General features: G+C 30.3%; 1 protein-coding gene across 42 annotated transcripts in view; it reads left to right on the forward strand.

Moving 5' to 3' along the window:
• LOC106871599 (tyrosine-protein phosphatase Lar) overlaps nt 1–19,477 on the forward strand; it is a 591,306-nt gene that overhangs the window by 532,615 nt on the left and 39,214 nt on the right. For 22 of the 42 annotated variants that reach the window (XM_089358869.1, XM_089358875.1, XM_089358858.1 and 19 more), the window contains 2 exons: nt 8,820–9,104; nt 16,250–16,558. In XM_089358869.1, coding sequence (XP_089214995.1) covers nt 8,820–9,104; nt 16,250–16,558 — 594 coding nt within the window. The remainder of the gene's footprint in view (nt 1–8,819; nt 9,105–16,249; nt 16,559–19,477) is intronic. The other 20 variants (XM_089358891.1, XM_089358886.1, XM_089358889.1 and 17 more) reach the window with 1 other exon arrangement.

Consider the following 19,477-nt stretch of genomic DNA (forward strand, 5'->3'; position numbering starts at 1 on the left):
TCAGCTTTGACTGAGCAGAATTCTGATCAGAGGAATTCCTACCATGACCATCCTATCTGTTTGCTTTTCTATATCATTTATCAAGGATTACATTATGCAATATATCTATTTTTTTTAAGACAGTAGGTAAAGAGTGTATTGGTATTTAGTTATAGACCTTTTCATTCTAATTTCAAATCTTGCCATCGTCATCTTTACTTTTCATCCGTCCAGGAACACTGAAGTAAAGTTGTGGTATTGGTTTAATCAAGCGTTTCCCAGGCTTGTTCAAACAACAGATAACGACTGAGAATCCTAAAAGGACATTTGTTGTGCTTCGTACACATTAACAACAGATGACAATATAAACCCAATGGCGTTAGTTTTCTTGTAATATCAGCCATAGCAGATATGATATTAACTTTGATAGGCATAATGGTGGATCACTGCTGCACAAAACCTATAATTAATGGTGATATATGGCATTTCTGTTGGCAGAACAGGGTGCAATTTCAGAGGGATTTGGCTGTTATTTCATTCAGTATGTTCTCAGTTGGTCAGTCTGTTCTTTTAATTTGATTCATAAATTGGAACAATGTGTTGGTGTCTGTCTGTCTGTTTGTTTGTTCGTTTTTGTTGTTTTTGTGTTTTTTGTTAGTTTCTTTTTTTGTTTTTGTTGTTTTCCTTTTAACTAGCCATTGTCTCAATACAGAAGCATGCATTATGTATTCTTGCGTTTATTGCGCTGTTCAAAGTTACATCTCAGTTGAATTTAGCAATTTATTTTGCCCCACACCCAGATTTTTTTTTTTAATTTCTCTCCTTTTCTCCCTAAACTTTGCTCCTGGTATATATTACACTGGCTTCCATGTTTTGTGCAGTAGTAACTAACTTTTCATTCAGAACGACCAGTTTAGCATTAAATAAATTTTCCCGAGTAAACAGCTAAATAAACAGCAACTGTGTATAAAATGTATGTATGTGTTCATGTGTATATGTGTGTTGTTTGGAAGCACAAAAAGTTGTACCATTTTCATCAAGTTCTAACCATTTCATAAATTTATATGTGTTTATATATATATACACATATGCGCGCGTGTGTATGTATGTCTGTGTATATATATTGTGTGTATATAATTTACTTTGAGTGTAGATATTCTTGCATTTAATCTTAATGTAGTTAGAAGGCCCCTTAAATAGTCAAATCTGAACATTCTAAATATATTAGTATGTATGTGTATATTTGACAGAACTAAAACAATGTTAACTCTCTCAAATAATCTGGAAGAAAATATGATAGATTTTCAAATGTCTTTAATATTTTTCTTCTTTAAAACAACTATTTAAACTAAGAGTGTGATTAAAGTTTAGTGTCATAGTAATGATAATGATGATGATCATAATAATAATAATAATTATAATTATAATCAACAATTGCAAATAGATATGTAATTAGTTAATATAATTCTCTTGCTGAAACTAGCTGCAATGTTTTCAAAATTATTTACCCTAGTATAATTATATTTTTACTTATTAGTTATGTGACACATATTTGTGTACGTGTGGGTGTGGGTGTATTCATGTACACACAGACACAAACATGCACTTTTATTTTGTGTCTTAGCATGTAGTAATATTTTCTAAAATATCTTCCTAAACTTAAATTTTTAGAGAAAGACCTCTTTAAAATAGTAATTTCTTTAAAATGAAAGGTTACTGTTTGTTAAAAAAAAAGTGTGTTGTGTGTGTGAGTGTTAATGTGTGTGCACATGTGTGTGTAGTTATGTAAAATTATATATTCCTTTATACATAGACATCTGCAGATACACATATACATTCTATTATTCATATAGGCTTATATTTACATCTTTATATGTATGTCTGCAGTTATGCATATATATATATATATATATATATATATATATATATATATATATATGCATATTTATGTATGTGCATGCTGGTGTGTGTGCATATATGTATTTTATTTATATATATATACACACACACGCACACACACAAGTACACATACATACACACACATTCACTCACATATGTATATGTATACATATGTATATGCATAGTCATATGCATATCTAAACACAAACACAAATATTCACATGAGAGATTAAGCTAAGTTGTAGGTAGAATGTGTTTGCATACATTTTAAATATAAGGTAGTATTTACAATCTTCATATCCATTAATAACTAGGCATCCTCTCAACCAACTCCTCTTATAAACATGTAATTTAATGTGAGTCCCACACTGAATGTATTTAATTAATCCTAAGTATATTTCATATTGCTAACTTAAACTTGCTTTTGAAACTAGGTTTCTTCTGTCTCATAAATTCTGCTGTTTGCTATGTTTATAGCTGTACTATTTGAGTGTACTTCTTGCCCCGCTTGCTGCGTTGTTGCGCGGCTATGGGTTGCAGCTGGTATCTTCCTAGCTAGCGCTCTGCTCTGCCAAACACGGAAGACCATCGCAGCGGTCTTCTTGCTGTTGCTGCTGCTACTATAAATATTTTAAAAAATCATGTTGCATTAGTTGCCCAGTGTCTAGACTGCTACGAAATAGTGTAATCTCTTTTTTTTTTTTATTGACATAAAGGTCAGCTCAATAGATTTAAATGCTAACAAGTGACACAAAAAATATATATACACACATGTATGTATGTGTGTATGTATATATATATATATATATATGTATATATGTGTGTGCATATATATGTACATATATATATGTATATATATGTATATTTATATATATATATTTTGAGCTCAAAAGAAGAAAAGAACTGATGCACCATTTTTTGTGTTTATTGGGTCAATACACTTGGTAGGTATTTTGGTTTACTGCCAGTTTTACATAGTGACTTTAAAAAAAAGAAAACAAATCGACCAATTAATTTTACTTTATTTTAACACTTTCTTTTGCTTTTGTTTAATGACACAACTTTTGACAATTTTGTTTTCAAAATTAGAGTTTAATTTATTTTGAGTCTTTATTTTATATATATACTTACACACATATATGTATATAACATTCGTATAAACATATATATATGTTTATATATGTATATATATATATATATATATATATATTTTCACACATACATGTGTATGGATACGTATATATACACATACATGTGTCTATATGTGCATATATGTGCGGTTAAGAGTGTATATATATGTGTGTGTGTATGTGTATATATATAATATATGCATATGCTCATATACATATACACCACATATATACATATGTGAGTGTGTGTGTATATATATGTATATATATATATATATATATATATATATATGTCCGTGTATGTATATATATATATATATATATATATATATGACATTTTAGTTTTTCCTTACTCTATTTCTGTCTTTGTTTTCATTTCTTATAACTATTTTTCTTTTCTTCTATTAAAACTTTTTACTTTTGTTTTTCTTTTTAGTTTCAAAGAGTTTTTTTTTTTTTTTTTTGCAAACTATTTTCTCAATTTCTTTTTCTGTTCTTTTTTCCTTCATTTTTCCTTTTGTTTTATTAACAGACAAGAATGACGATGTCACTTGAAATTTTTTATTGTTATCATTTTTTTTGACTCCTTTCTATTTAATTTTATTTATTACTTTTGACAAATTAAGGAAAAGTCATAATCTACTGATATATAAATATTACTTCTTAAAACGGGTGGGACACAAAATTTTATCTTTTTTTTTTAACTTTTAATTATTTATAATTATTTTTTCCATTCCAGTACACACATGCAAGTGTTTTCAGTTGTCTGTATTTTGTTTAATAATTGATGCAAATGTTAATATTTAATTACTAATTAAAGTATTAAGCAAGCACAAGATGTCACCCAAATCAAAACTTAAGTGAATAAGAAAGTAAATCCAGTAAGATAAAGGAAAAAGTTTGTATAAGTACACTCAGATGTAACTGCAATGCACCTTTTCAGTTTCAATGCACTTGTGCCCACTTTATACATTATGAGTCTACTTTCTTACTAGTACACCAAAATATTATTTTAAATAATGTTAATTGCAAATAACAATTAAGACAAGCAAATGCCTGAAAAACCACTTTTTAAATTAAAAAAGAACCTTTTAATTTACTATTGTTTTTCTCACATATCTCATAAAGTTTCATCAACAGTTGCCATTACCGATGGCTTCCTTATCTTCATATATATATATATATATATATATATATATATATATTATATATATGTTTTCATTCTAGTAGGTATTTTCATACTTTATTTATTATTTTTTTTATTTGATGTCTTGGGTGTAGAGCGGAAAATTTAGTTAAATTGAGAGGGTTAGCTTATCAAGTAGGCGGCATATTCCAAATTGCAAAATTTTTTACATCTTCTTAAAAAAAAAATTACTATTTCAAAGCTGAACTAATATTTCTTTTGCATCTGTTCAAGACAACAACAATAATTCAAAGTATGTGTGTATATATGTATATATATTTATGACGGAGATAGTTTCAAACATTAAAAGTAGCCTTTTCATAAAGTATGATAGTCTCTATCAAAAGAAGACAAAGTAAATAAAATAAAAGTAAAAATGCTGCTTTGTTTAGACTATTTAATAATAATAATAATAATAATAATAATAATAATAATAATAATAATAATAATAACAACAACAACAACAACATATGCAAATGAATTTTTGTATTGACTAGGATATACTGTTTTGTTTTATTTTCATCTCTTTTCAAATATTAGTTAAAATAAATCTCAAATAAATAGTGGACTAAATTCAAGAATAAGGCTATGTTAGCATTCTTGGAAGAGCAGAGTGTTGTTTGATTTTAATATTCATCCTGTATGGTTAAGCTGTTAATCCATATTAGAAGTACCAAATCATCTCCAAGTTATATTTCCTTTGCCCCACTATGAGATGCTTGTGTCCAATATCATAACTTGCATAAGTATATATATATATATATATATATATATATATGTATGTATGTATGTAATAATGGCCACAATTCATGGTTAAGTAGGATATCCACGATACTTGAGTTAAGTAAAAAGGTAAAAATGGAGCAGTGTGTGTGTATGTGTGTGTCTTTTGATTGATTAGTTGCTTTCTGAAAGGAACATTCAACTCCCCCATTACCTCTGTGTACAAGAAATACTGAATTATATTATGTATGTGTATGTGTGGGTATGTACCATCATGTACTATGATAAGTGTGTGAATGTACAATTTCTGTTCTTGTGTAACACATCTCAGGAGACTCACAGTATTTCTCTATTCTTTGTTTAGTCACATTTTTTCTTCTTGTACAGAAAGAAACCTTTCTCAAGGTTTTGCTATAGAAATTATCCTGTAGGGTCTGGTAAAGAACATTGTCATGATTTTTTATAATTATTACACTTTATCAAAATGCTAATATTTTAGTTGAGTGTTTACCATTAGAAGAAGCTGGATAAAGTGGCATTCATCCATTTATATATAACTCTCTATATTGCACTTATCCAGCAGAGTGAGGAAAAATATATTTTTCTCCTTTTGATGAAAGTAGAAAAGGATAAAAAGCAAAACGTGGTACATTTTATATTTTGTTTTCACTGAGATGTCACTTGTTCCTTTGTTTTTGTTAGAACAGCCATTGATAGTTTATTACTACTTTGATGAAACAAAATCTTGCATAATAATTATATGATTAAAAAAATGAAGGTATAAATATATAAAATCTCACAGTAGTTGAGAGAAATTTTGGTTAAATTCAAAACATTCCCATGGAAACATTAAATTGTAGTTTTGAAGAATCAGATAACATTGAATGAAATATTGTTAAAATATTATGAAGACATGTTTCATCAATGTATCTTTTTATATTCATTCATTGATTGATTCATTATTATTATCATTTTACTTTAATTATTATCATTATTTAGAAGAATGCATCTATGATTTTCCACAGCATCTACTAATGTTCCATTAAAAAAACATGTTTTAAATTATTATTATTATTATTAAATAGCTAAAGAAGTTCATTGTGAATGAATGATATCTTTAACAGCAAATGAAATTGGAGGAGAAAATGAAGAATTGTACATATAAACTAACATTGTATCTATAGTGTATAGTGTTGCTGTATTGTACCTGAGCAATTTTGCTATTATCAATTATTTTATTGTAATAGCTCAGCATTAGCAATAGTTAGTTTTATTAATTTTGTCTAATTTCATTTCCAGTATCTGCAGTTTGTTTAGAATTAACCAAATTTTAGCTTAAAATATAAATTAATAAAAGTTTTAAGGGACTAGTAGTTGTTTGAATATTTGGTAGGTAAGCCAAGATGGGTGATGCACAAATGTCTAAATTATCTTAAAAGAATTCAAGAATGGCTCTCCATATCTTGAACAGATTGCTTGTTACTGTGCAATAGAATTAAAAGTAAATCAACTATAAATTATCTTCGTAAATAAAATAAGTTTTCTTGGTGGACTTAATTGCTTTGTGTATTTTCTTCTTTAAGGAACTGCAACCAAGATGTACTAGGATTTTCCTTGTTAGTTTTGTGAGGTCCTTAATTTCACATTGTACGTTTCTACCAATGGCATCAGTGTAGTTCAGTGGTTTTATCCTCTTTTAGGGTGCAGAATTCTCCAAATTATAACATCTGATGTGACTTGTTGTTTCAGTATGATAGCAGTGTCCATCATTAATTTCCTTGGATTCTTTTTCTTATACTGTAATATTAATATTATCATTATTATTACTCATTTCATCCAAATTTATATTCTGAGTTCAAATTCTGTCGAGATTGACTTTGCCCTTCATACTTCCAGGGTCAATAAAATAAGTAGCAGTTGAGGACTGGGGTTAATGTAATCAACTTACCCTCTACCCCAAAATTGCTGGCCTTGTACCAAAACTTGAAATTATTATTATTTACTTATTTATGTATTATATTTTTTGATGGCCAAATCAACCCAAGGCCTTGTGAGTAAAATAAGATAAATGGAAGCCCTGTGGAAGCCCTTTGTATGGCAGATTTATCCCATTGCTCGGTTTACACCACCAGATAGCCATTGGGTGCCTTTAGCTGGGAGATGATAAATAAATGCTTGATATCAGACTTATTCAACAACCTTCATCTGCAATGACCTCCAGAAGTTGGCTATCCTTTAGTTCCTCATACATCAGTGTTATTTCAGTTTCCATGCAAACAATTTGAGCCTTTTAATTCCACAGAGGCCTTTTTGTCCATTAGAAGCCATACTATTGCTATAGTAACAGTTTTTATATACAGTATTATTATAATGTTAGTAATGATGTTGATGATAATATGAAGACGGTCTAAATGCTCTTACTCAACAGCACAACTATTCAAATATATCTACTGTATTTACTGAGTACAGAACCAAAATCTGACTGAGATGAGTGATTAAGTTGAAGACTTCGGGCAGGTTATGGTGAAAAAAGCTTATTAAGTGTCCTTTTGCAAATTTCTACAGTAATAATAGTATGAGGGAAAAATCCTTTAATATATGAAAATATTTAATGCAAGTATAGGGGCTCTAGTCTGAGGATAACTTTCCCTCTTTTTCCCACTAATGCATAAATGTCATAGAATCTGCCTTTCTATGGCAGAAAAAGACATAAGGGAAAATAATGAACAAATAAAAGTAGATTAGTAATTAGTTTGTTGATCTCTATGTGGATAAGTCAGTTCTGCTGCTGAATTATCTTGGTATAAAAACTTTTATGAGGCAAACTTTGTAACTAACAAGTGAAATTCATCACTGAATATAGGAAAACTCATCATATCTCTTTAGGGAACAGTTAATATGCATAAATGATTAAAATTGATAAGTGATGTCTTAATAATTAAGAAGAGTACATTAAATGTAGTTTCTTATTACATCAAGCTTTTTTTTTTTTTTTTTTTTTTTTACCTATTATCAAAGATGTCAAAAGTTTTTTTTATTCTTTTATATCTTTGAATATATGTATTTATAGAAATACTGAATCTGGATATTTACAAGATAATTATCTTTTGACACTTTAAAAAGATAAATTTTCTGCTTTTATTAAAACTGTTTAGTAGAATTATGACATAATTTCGAGCTTGAAATAAATAATTGAAAAGAATAAACCTTTTTTAGAAGTCTAGACATTTAGATAATAGACAACTTCTCGTATATTTATTTACATCTAGCTGCAGTTTCCTTTTTTCTTCTTTCTCATTTCCTTTTTCCTCTCTTTTATCCTCGTTTTTTTTTTTAAACTTTCTCTCTTACATACACACAAATCCTTAGATAGCTTGGCTTAATGTCTTTTTTGTTTCGTTTTAATATTAGGAGTATTTATCTAGCTTAGCTGAATGAAATAATTATAGTAATCCATATAAGATTTATTATGATTTAAATAATTATAGTATGATCGTTTAGTTCCATTTGTGCTGTGTTCCATTTCCCTGTCTATAGACAGGGAAATAGTTTAGAATTATCTGACTCTTTGGTGTTCATCTTAGCTGTAAACATTGATGACTTGTGTGTGAATTAGTCACACATTCAGTTGCTGAACATTTAATACATGACTACACCAAACAAGTATTGTCAACATTTTCTCTTGGTTGATAAATCCTGATTATTTAGCTTCTCAATTGGCACCAAAGTTTAGGGTACACTCATAAATAGAAAGATGCTGTGGACTTATGTAATTTCTCAATAATTCATAGTTATGTCATAATATTTGTCTTTTCAACAGCAAAATCATCTTTAAAAAATTACAATTATCTAATCATTATTTTCTGCTTTTTTTTCTTTTTATTTTACATTCTTTGTTATAGTCCCCCAACAGCCGAAAAATCTTCAGGCTCTTGCTGAGTCTGCTAATACTGTTCATGTGACTTGGGATCGACCAGATGCAATGGATAATATCGAGAGCTACGAGCTATATTATAATGATTCCCACTACCGCCAGAATGTTCACATAAGTATTAAACCACCTGTAGTAAGTTACCGTTTAGTTGATCTTACACCCGATACAGTATACCACGTTCAAGTATCAGCTAAATCATTACGTGGAGAAGGAGCACGTACCCCAACAATTCAAGTTCGAACACCTCAGTTCGGTAAGTTCCTATTAATTTTCTTTATTCAAAATATTCAAAGACTGCTATTTTATGTATTTCTGTTAAAATTTTCCATTTTCTTCTCAGGTGTTTCGAAGATTATCATTGAATCTCCTTGCTTTTCAGGGTTTATTTGCTGTATAAAACGAACACCATTCCTGATAAACATATATAATCTATTTTGTTTTGCTTTTATTTCAGTTCTTTAACTAATGTTTCTCTACAGGTATTTGGTGATGGGGTGGGAGAGATTTCAATTTTTTTTGTTCCACCAAGTGCTATCAGCTATTTTAAAAGAGAAAGAAAGGAAAATGCTATATTTTGTTTTGTTTGGAACAAAATATGGAGTTATTGGATCATCCATGTATTGTATTTGCAATTATAGATGTATTAACAAGCAGAGGAAAAAGAAAATTGAAAAAAGAAAACAAAAAAGGAAAACAGATCGAATTTAAAATGTTTCAATGGTATTTATTTGGTAGAAATTAGGAATTAAATCATGTTCAAATTATGTAGAATATCAAACTAAATATAAACAATAATTCTTAACGCTTAGAATAACTCTTATGAACATGGCTTGAAGAAAGAAAAGGCTTTTTTTTTTAAATCTTAGAATTATAGGAGGCTCTTAGGGTAGATATATAATTTATTTAAATAAATAGGGTTCTCAGTTTAATGAGAACTGAACTAAATGTTTGCCCCAAAGTGTTTAACTGAAAATATAGGTAATGAATTATTGATGTGTTTTGAAGGTATCTCATCTCATTAAACCTAATTGCCTGATTACTGCCAGAAGTGTTAATAGATTTAAGAACTGATTTTAAAAAAATTAAATAATGTTTTAAAACCATACAGTTTTGATTACTTGATGATATAGTCTCAGGGTAATAAAAGTGGTTTATTTTATTTATTTATTTTTACAAATACATTAGTTTTATCAGATTGGTTATTTAAATATACATTATTATAATAATGTTCAAATCGGTTGTTTTACCCTCTTTTTGCCCTTGAATAATTTTGGCAAAAGTATGTCATTTTCTGTGATTCCAGTTGGATCTCTTCACCATGGACACAATACATACACATGAGAGAAATTAAATTATAATGCAAATGCCATATTGTCACATCCATTTCTTTGGCCCTAACCTTCCATTACCAGTTAGTATATTTCAATATCAATTGTAATCCCCATTATCTTTCTTCTAAAAGACAGAATAAAACAATGCTTCTGTTTCATTAAATAGAGGCTTTTTTTTTTTTCCACCTCCAGAAATTCAGGGTCCATACCCCCCTTTGCACCTTCTGCTTTCATTCTCCATCATATGCCCTTTTTATTTATTTTCTTCTCTTTTTTTTGTTACTATTATTACCACCACTATACCACCCATATCATTATTATCATTTCTTAACCTCTGTATTTAGGTAGTCTTTCTATATTTATCCTACTGCCTTTTATTTTATTTTATTTTCACTTACTATTAGCTACAGTAGTAGTGGTAGTATCATTATCATTTTACTCTTATTTTGCAAATAATGCATATATATATATATATATATATATATATATATATATATATATATATATATATATATATATATATTCACAGTATATATTTTTTCACACACACATACCTTGCTTATGTATTTATCAATTTCCCAATCATTTTGTGATGTCATTGTTGCCTATTTATTATTATTATTTTTTTTTTTTGTTACAATGGAAAAGTTCATACAAGTTGAATTACATTTTCCCTGCTTCTGTTAAGAATTATATATATATATATATATATGTAATAGTTCATTAAAGTTTTCCAAACAATATTTCAAAGTTCATATCGTAACCTATTGTATAATCACCCATAACTTGGTACCAGCACATCAACTCATTTAAATACCATGATGACCAAACCATGTTGTTGTCTCTTTTCATTTTGAAGGTCTACCTTGTAATTCAACTTATTTTTCCATATGAAACACTGTCCATGTAGACTGTAAGCTGTGAAGCTATTATTGTTATTTGTTCCAGTTCTGCACTGCCACTACTGTCATTACACTTTTCACATTTTCAGTAATGCCAATGTTAATCATTATTTTATTTATTCATTTATTTTTTTTGCTTATTACAATCATCATCATCATCATCATCATCATGTATTTGTCTTATAGCAAGCCTAGGGCTCATTCACTGTTATTATGTTTGTTTAATTTTGTCATGTTTTTTTTTGTTTGTCTACCACTGTCATTTGTCAACTCATTAATTTAGATGCCTAAAATGGAATCTTCATAATCCCAATACTTGTTTTAATTTTTGTATCCTGAGACCTGTTTTCATGTCAACCTCTTCAGTGATCAAGCTATGCATGAAATATTTTGATGATATCTCTGTAAACCTCAGATGTACTGGCCGATTCCCCATATCCCATGCAGTCATTTCATTCAGCTTTCAGAATACAGAGTTTGCTTCAATTTAAGATATATTTTTTTCCATTTGTCAAGTTGAAAATAAGGCATTGTCATATTTTAGGGATACACACAAACACACACACACACACACATGTATACCGTATAAAGCATTTTTGTCTGTTCAGAAAATGTCTAATATTTCCCTATTAGTGGATTAGCAGAATTCTTCCTGTATTAAGTTATGTCTCTTTATGTTGTGCTTCAAATCCTGCCTTAGTCAATTTTACTTTTCATCTTTCTGAGACAAGGTTGATAAACGTTGATATAATTAAATGTGAGGGGCTCTGGCCAACTATTCAGTAAATGATGTAGAGTGAGGGAGTTCTACAGGTATTGCATTCTTTCGCATGCACAATATAAGTACCAGATATCTTTATGTTGTCTGGATAAAGAAAGTCTTTGACTTTGCAGCTATTAAAATCAGAACTAGAGTTAACACCACCATCATACCATCACGGCATCTACCTGTTCATGTTTGCATGGGTCAGTTGGAATTTATTTCGGCAAACTTTCTATGGCTAGATGACGTTTTTGTTGCCAACCTTCATCTGTTTCCAAGCAAGACAGTACTTTCTCATGTCCAGACATGTTTTCACGAGAGAGTGGAAACAACTAGCATTGTTTGCACTGTAGTTACCCTTCATCTGCAACCATCACATGAAGGCAAGACAAGGAGACACCAACACGCATGCACACACACACACACTTACAAGAGGCTTCTTTCAGTTTCTCTACCAAATCTACTTTAGTCAGTTTGAGGTTGTATTGTGAGACACTTAAAAGTGTCATGCTGAACCTAAGGCTATGCTTGTACCTGTTCAAATTTGAATAAGCTATAGGTGCTTGAATTTTGAAAGGTTATGATGAAAACTTAGTAGCTGCCGTTTCAAATTTATTGTGGTAAGAAAAGTTGTAAGAGAATCACTTCTGGGAGTCTGATGGGAAAAATATTGATTTTTTTTTTTTTTTTTTTTTTCTGTGATGTAATGTCACAAATTTGTTGAAAGAAATCTATTTGATTGGATTGACTCATTCCTGTCCAGCACAGAATTGTAAAGATGAAAGGCAAAATTGACACTAACTTGATTTGAACTCTAAATATGAAGCTGCAGAACTAAAAGCTGTAAACCTCTCAGCTATTTTTATTACCTCATTGCATTTATTATTAAAAAAATATGAGAGACACAAGGAAGTGTAGTTTTGAGTGTTTAAATGTATACTGATCTTGAATTTACTAGAGATGCTAAGCCATGTTACCAAGCTGCTGTTTAAAAGGCCATTTTCAAAAATTATTTACTCACATGGACAAGTTAATTTTATGGAAGATAGTTATGTTTGATGAGGTTTAATAGAGCTTTTTAGTGTTATAAAGAAGACTGGAGACATTTTGCTTGCATTAACAGCATTCATTTTATGTGTAGGAATGCTAAATCTATTTAAATTGTTGCAACATACAGCAATAGCATTTACATCGTTTTCATATCATCAGCATCATTAACATGTTGAATTGTATATGCAAAAAAACGAATGTTACTTTAGGGATAATATGGCTTCTAATGAACTGAAAGGCCACTTTGGAATTAAAAGGTTCAAGTAATTTACATCACGACTGAAATAGCACAGATCTGTGAGGAAGAAAAGATAGCCAAGTTTTGGGGATTGTTGCTAACGAAGATTGTTGGGTTAGTCTGACATTAAAATTGCTTTTGATAACGATAAAAGCGATAAAAACATTCATAGTTGCTTGATAAAAGTAATTTTGAAAATGTTGATGAATTCTTGAACACGATACTGTTTGAGATTAAATATTCTAACACTTCCTCAAGCATATCATAGATATGTGATATAAATTTTATGTGGTTGCTTTAGTGTGCTTTCTTCATTACGGATTTTTAAATTGGTTGAAAAGATTTAGAGAAATTTTATTTATGAAATGCTTGAAAAGTGATATTATCAATGAGAATATAATTATGATTTTTTTTTTTTTAATCTTTAGAGATGAACAGATTATATACATACATATATGTATACTGTATTTCATTGAGTTTCATCTATGGTATTCTTTAAGTATGGTACATTTCCTAGATATGTTGTATAATATATGACTAAAACTACATGAGAGTTAGCAGCCTATAATAATTATAATATCTCCATAAGGCAGATGCTTAAAGCTTTTCTGAATGAAGCTTTTATTTACTATTCAGTCCTACAAAGGTTGGGCAAAACTGCGTTATTAAAAGCAACAAAAATAATGCACTGGAATTGTAGTGGGAAGTGGAGTATCCACTGTTTTTAGCTGAAGCCTTCTGGCTAAAGATGACCAGGGAAAAATTAAAAGAAAAAAAAAAACAGGAGAACTTTACATCCTTAATGTAAAACTGGCTGCAAGTAGTGATGAATGCAAGATGTGTGATTGCACACATAAATTGGAAGAAGTAGAGAGGAACTAGGTCAGAGGGTGAAGGGAAGAGAAATCAAAAGAGGAATGAGCTGGAGTGAAGTAGAGGGGGAAATCTGAATTAAGAGAACTGAACCACAACTGAACTAAGAAGAGGTGTAGCAACAGAAAGCAAAACAGTCATTGAAGCCCATCAGTGACAGTTTTGAATTTTGGCATGAAATACTTCTTGTATTTCCTTGAATAAGCAGTTCTAAGATCTGTGAGAGATGCCACACTGTGATAAATGCATAATAGAATTACCGCCTGTTGTGTTGAAGTCAGTGATGATAAGTTGACCTAAAATTTCTATTAGTCTGCTTCAAATGTTCATTAAGATGACAGCCTGTTCTCTAAAGTCAAGTGCACCACAAAGTTTGCAGATGATCCAATGTATGCAGTTGGAAAATGTGCAGCAGATATTTTGGGTAATGTTGTGCTATGACTTGAGCCTGGCGATGTAGTGTTGTTAACGGTGAGACAGGTGTTGCATACTAGGCAAGTTCATTTAAAAGTTCCCTGTTGTGTATGGCTTCTAACTAGGTGGTTGTCGAGTCACTATCTTTCTTGAAGACAAGGTGAGGTGATGTGGGGAAAGATATTGAAGCATCAGAAAGTGGGATTTGGAAGTTGTGGGTGAAAGTGAGAGGTAGTGGCAGTGTGCAGGAATAACAACTGATCAAGGTACACTTGATTGAGGAATTCTTTTATATTGATTGAGATTCGAAATTCAAATCAGTACTGCAGAGCCAGGGAAACTGAAGGAATTAAGGGGATGGTATAAGAGATTTAGTGTCCATGTGGTGAGAATCGATTTACTTGTAGTGGACAGTAATAGATATTATTGTTAGTGATAGAGATATCGATAAAACTAAAAGTTCCAGATAGATTGGAAGTAGAGAGTGAAAAGAGTTAATGAAAGAGTTGAACTTATGAAGCTGTTGTCTGGTGAGGGTGGTAACACTGACATAGTCATCAATATAATAACAGCTCCGGAGCAGGTTCCATGAAATGGGCAAAGATTTCTCTTCATTTTGGCCCTCAAAATGCTTGGCATAATTGGGGTCCATCTTTGTTCCCATAGCATCCCTACTAGTTTGTAATATTCACCAGATAAGGAGTAGCAATTAAGGGGTGATACAAGTTCAACTCAGCAGAGGAATGTGGTAGTACTCGATACAGGTCAGAGATGGTGATCTAGAAAGTGTTTAAGGGCTGATGGGCTATCACTGGGGGTAAATGGCTGTGTGGACTGGTTTTAAGGTCCATGGTAAAAAGGAGCTTTGACTACCCAGGCAGAAAGGACAATGAGTTGAAGGGTTTAAGTCATGGTTGATAGCTCTATTGTATGAGGGTGAGACAGTGACTAAGAGTGGTTATGTTTTGTCAAAATATGCAGTGAGAAGATGGGTTTGGTTCTTACAGAGATAATGTATATGTATACAAATCTTTGTGTTGTGTATGTCATGTGAATGAATGAGTGAGTGAGTGAGTGTGTGTATGTATTTGATGAGAGGTTGTATGTCCCTGCTTTGAACTTATAAATGTCTTATACGCACACACATATATTTAAAGCCTATATCTATCTTTAAATTGAAGCAACTTAGTATTCCTAATTTAGCATCATTTCATTGTTAGATAACATGTTGTTCATGCTTTGTTTAAAAATTCTTTGAAATAAAACCATGTTGCGATGCAGTCCTGCAAAATGTAATACCCATTTTCTGAAAAAACTAGTTCATGTGCATTTGATACACACCTTTTTTCTTGCATTTTTACCTTTTGCAAGATCATAATGAAGCATTTTTCTCTAAATTTCTGTCTCTGGAAAATGATGTACTTATATTCAATATATATTTACATATATGCATACTTAAAATGCATTCAAGCTAAACTCTATTTAATAACACTTAATACAGCTTGTCCAAATTATTGGCTCTCAGTTTCCACTGAAATGTTTGTTGATATCAAATGGTGATATCATATAGTATTAAAAGTTTGAAAATAAAAAATAATTTCATCTTTTCTCCCGATATAACGCATGAACTTCATGTCTAACCTATGATGTCTGTCCACTGCTGTAATCCTGTCTGATTCATTCTCACATATTTCAGCTGAATGTAACTATTTCTCACATCCTGACATGATTCAAATATTTCATGCATGTCCAATCCATTGCATGTTTTCTTTAGTTTAAGATTTCATTTATCACTCTTTATATTTTTTTACACCCTTATCCCCTCAGCCCCAGGTGCCCCTCCTTTGGCTGTGAGTGGTATTGCACTTGACTCACGCAGACTCAACATTACCTGGAAGCCACCACCCCGCACCAAACAAAACGGTGACATCACTGGCTATAAGATAATGTATGTTGAAAGTGATGGTGTTAAAACCAAAAATGATGCCTTAGTAGTTAATGTGGATGCAGATGTGAACTCTTATATATTGACTGACCTGTCAAAATGGACCCAATATAAGATATGGCTTCTAGCTTACACCAGCATTGGCGAGAGTCCTTCATCCCAACCCATCTTAGTGAGCACTGAAGAAGATGGTAGGTACCAGAAAAATAATCCTAATTTTGAAGTGGCTTTGGGTGACTTAACATGCTTCTTAACAACTTTAGCTTATCAGACTTGGCTGAAGTGGTTTAAAAATTTCAATTTTCTCTTCATTAACAATTAACTTATCCTAAGCATAAAATTCAAAACTTTTGAATGTTGCATCATCCTATATCATCTAACAGTCTACTCCTACTCATACTCCTTTTCCTTCAAGCTTTTAAAAATTTGATTTAAAAAAAAAAATTTTCTGTTTTAATTTTTCTTCTCTAACAATATCTATATTTCACCAAACAGGCAATAAAAAAAATTATGTAGTTTTGATTGTAGAATATTAAAATCATACACAATATATATATATATATATATATATATATATATATATATATATATATATATATATATATATATAATGTGTAATATACATAAGAAACATTATAAATATTGTAAAAACACTTGATGTATTTGAAAATCTAAACGTTAATGTAAAATTAAATCAACAGTTAAGACATTGATGGTAATAGCAAACAGTACAACCTAATAACAGATCTCTATCCTGTGTGTCTCATACACCAAGAATATGGAAACATAACGACCTGGTCTTAAGCAAAACTATTTAAACGATCTTAAATTAAACTCATTAAATATTTTGTTGAAACATGATTTAGTTTAATAAAAACTAGGTTAAGAAAATAGATTGAACAATGGGGTTAACTTTATTAGTCTTACATTCTTCTATGAAATACTTGAAATGTCTTTTGTGATACCTCACCAGCATGTTCTCATCTTGTACGTATATTTTCTTCTTCAAATGTGAGTAAAAAGTTATTTTGTAAAAAATGTTCCACATCACAAAATCCATTCTCTAAGGTAGATTAATTACTTCCAAAGAATTCTGGGATAGCAAGTGAGGGATGACAAACATCCTTTTTTTAAACTTATAGTTATCTTCATTATTTTCCCTATTTTTTCTTTCTGTCATTTCAACTATTTTTGACACAGGTCCAGTATGCATTTACATTTTACTTGGAACAAAATGGTTTATGACAACTGACAAATAACATTTGGACAGTGACATGTGAAATATTTTACGTTCCTGTTATACTTTTTACTAAATATTGGATCATATCTATTTCTTCAGGGTGGTGTAGGGAAAACATCTTAAAAATTGCTCATATTGTCTACTGTATAACAAGCTCTATAACAGTGCTTGCTATTTTCTATGTAGCTGCTATAGATCAATCTGTGATCCAGTTTCAATTTCCTGTTGGAGTACATGCTCTTGCTTTGAGAAAAAGCATGGATGCTAGCTACTATCATCCAATTCTCTTCTCTACTTAGATATTTTCCTGCCTAACTAAACAAAGCTTGTGTGTACTATATACTAATCTACATGGTCCATTTAAAGTTTTATATTGTAGTTAGTAGTATATCAATGCTAGAAAGTGATGACAAATGTTAATGAAACCATTTGTCAGTACTTGTTTCCTTCCAGAAAGCATATTTAAAATGATTTAATAACATTTCTGTCTTTAAACTTAATGGAAGGAAAATAAACTATATTTCTGTTTAGGCTGATGATGGTGGCAATTTGATGTCTTATTGCTCCTTTTTAAATATGGTCTACCTCTAAATAATTTGATTGATTTCAATAAATAAATAAAATGAAAAGTCTTTTTTTTTTTTTTTTTCTCATCTGTGAAACTCTTCTCAGCTCTCATTAGAACTTCTGTGAAAAACTAAATTCTCTGTTGTCCAGAAGCTATTTCTGTAATTTTCTTCTAATCGCTTTATATATAAAGTAAAAACATTTCATGTATATTTAGAAATCAGAGATAAAGATCATATCTTAAATAAAAAAAGATCACAGTTTTGAGCTACATCAAAGATCTTGGAGTTCACAAAGCACTTTGTTTTTCTTCTGTATTATTTCTGTTTTGCTGTGCACTGACCAGTATATGTTGCACCACTTGTATCTGTTCCATTTAAAACCTCTGCATAATTTTTTGTTAATTTTTCTAGAATATGTATTCCACTCTATATTTTCCCCTACTCTTTTAATTATCCTTATAAACTGTTGCTTTCTTATATTTGAACTTCAGTTATAAATTGGTATTTAATTAATCTTAGGGAAGATTTCTGGATGTTTATAAAGTTCTTCATATAAATACCAACTGATCACTAGAACTTTGTAGAATATTTGCTTCTTAGTTCAGTGGGAGAAATATCAGTAAAAGATACTTAGATGAATTATTTGCAAGTTTTGTTATCAAATGAATATGAGTAGGAATGTATTAGTGTATATAATTGTCTCATCGGTTAGAGCTAAGTACAGTGTTCTAGATTTGGGTATTAAATGTGAGGTTTATGATGAAGTACCATGGCTCGAACATGTAACTGTTATTTGCCTTCACTATGAACTTGTTTAGTAGACTAGTAAGTATACAATTACCAAAACCCTATTAAAAACGCTAGTGGTTACACTAGCATTTACTCAAGAGGAACATTCAGATATGTTGAGCCAATGTGGTGGTCCAACCTGCTTAGAAAAAGCAGCTAAATCTTCTTCAATCTTGTCTTATCATCTTGAAGATAGGTAGGACATTAAAGGTAATATAATTCCAAATAAATTTATACCTGAAAATAATATAGGGTAGCCCTGGTCGGAACACTTTCGATCATAGGTTTGCATGATGAAAGCTGACTTTCAAAATGAGAAGCAAGTTTATTTAATTCTAATTTACATTCCAGTCTCGTTGACAGGTATAATACTTAGATAGGATATGTATTTGAAAACACTCATGCATAGAATATTTTTGGTAATCTCAACTGCTCTGTGTGTGTGTGTGCATGAATTTTAAAATAAAAACCATGCAATTTTCTATTGATTTTTACTTACCTTACAAGTTTAG

The sequence above is a fragment of the Octopus bimaculoides genome, chromosome 10 (assembly GCF_046866305.1).
Source record: "Octopus bimaculoides isolate indiv1 chromosome 10, ASM4686630v1, whole genome shotgun sequence".
Taxonomy (NCBI): domain Eukaryota; kingdom Metazoa; phylum Mollusca; class Cephalopoda; order Octopoda; family Octopodidae; genus Octopus; species Octopus bimaculoides.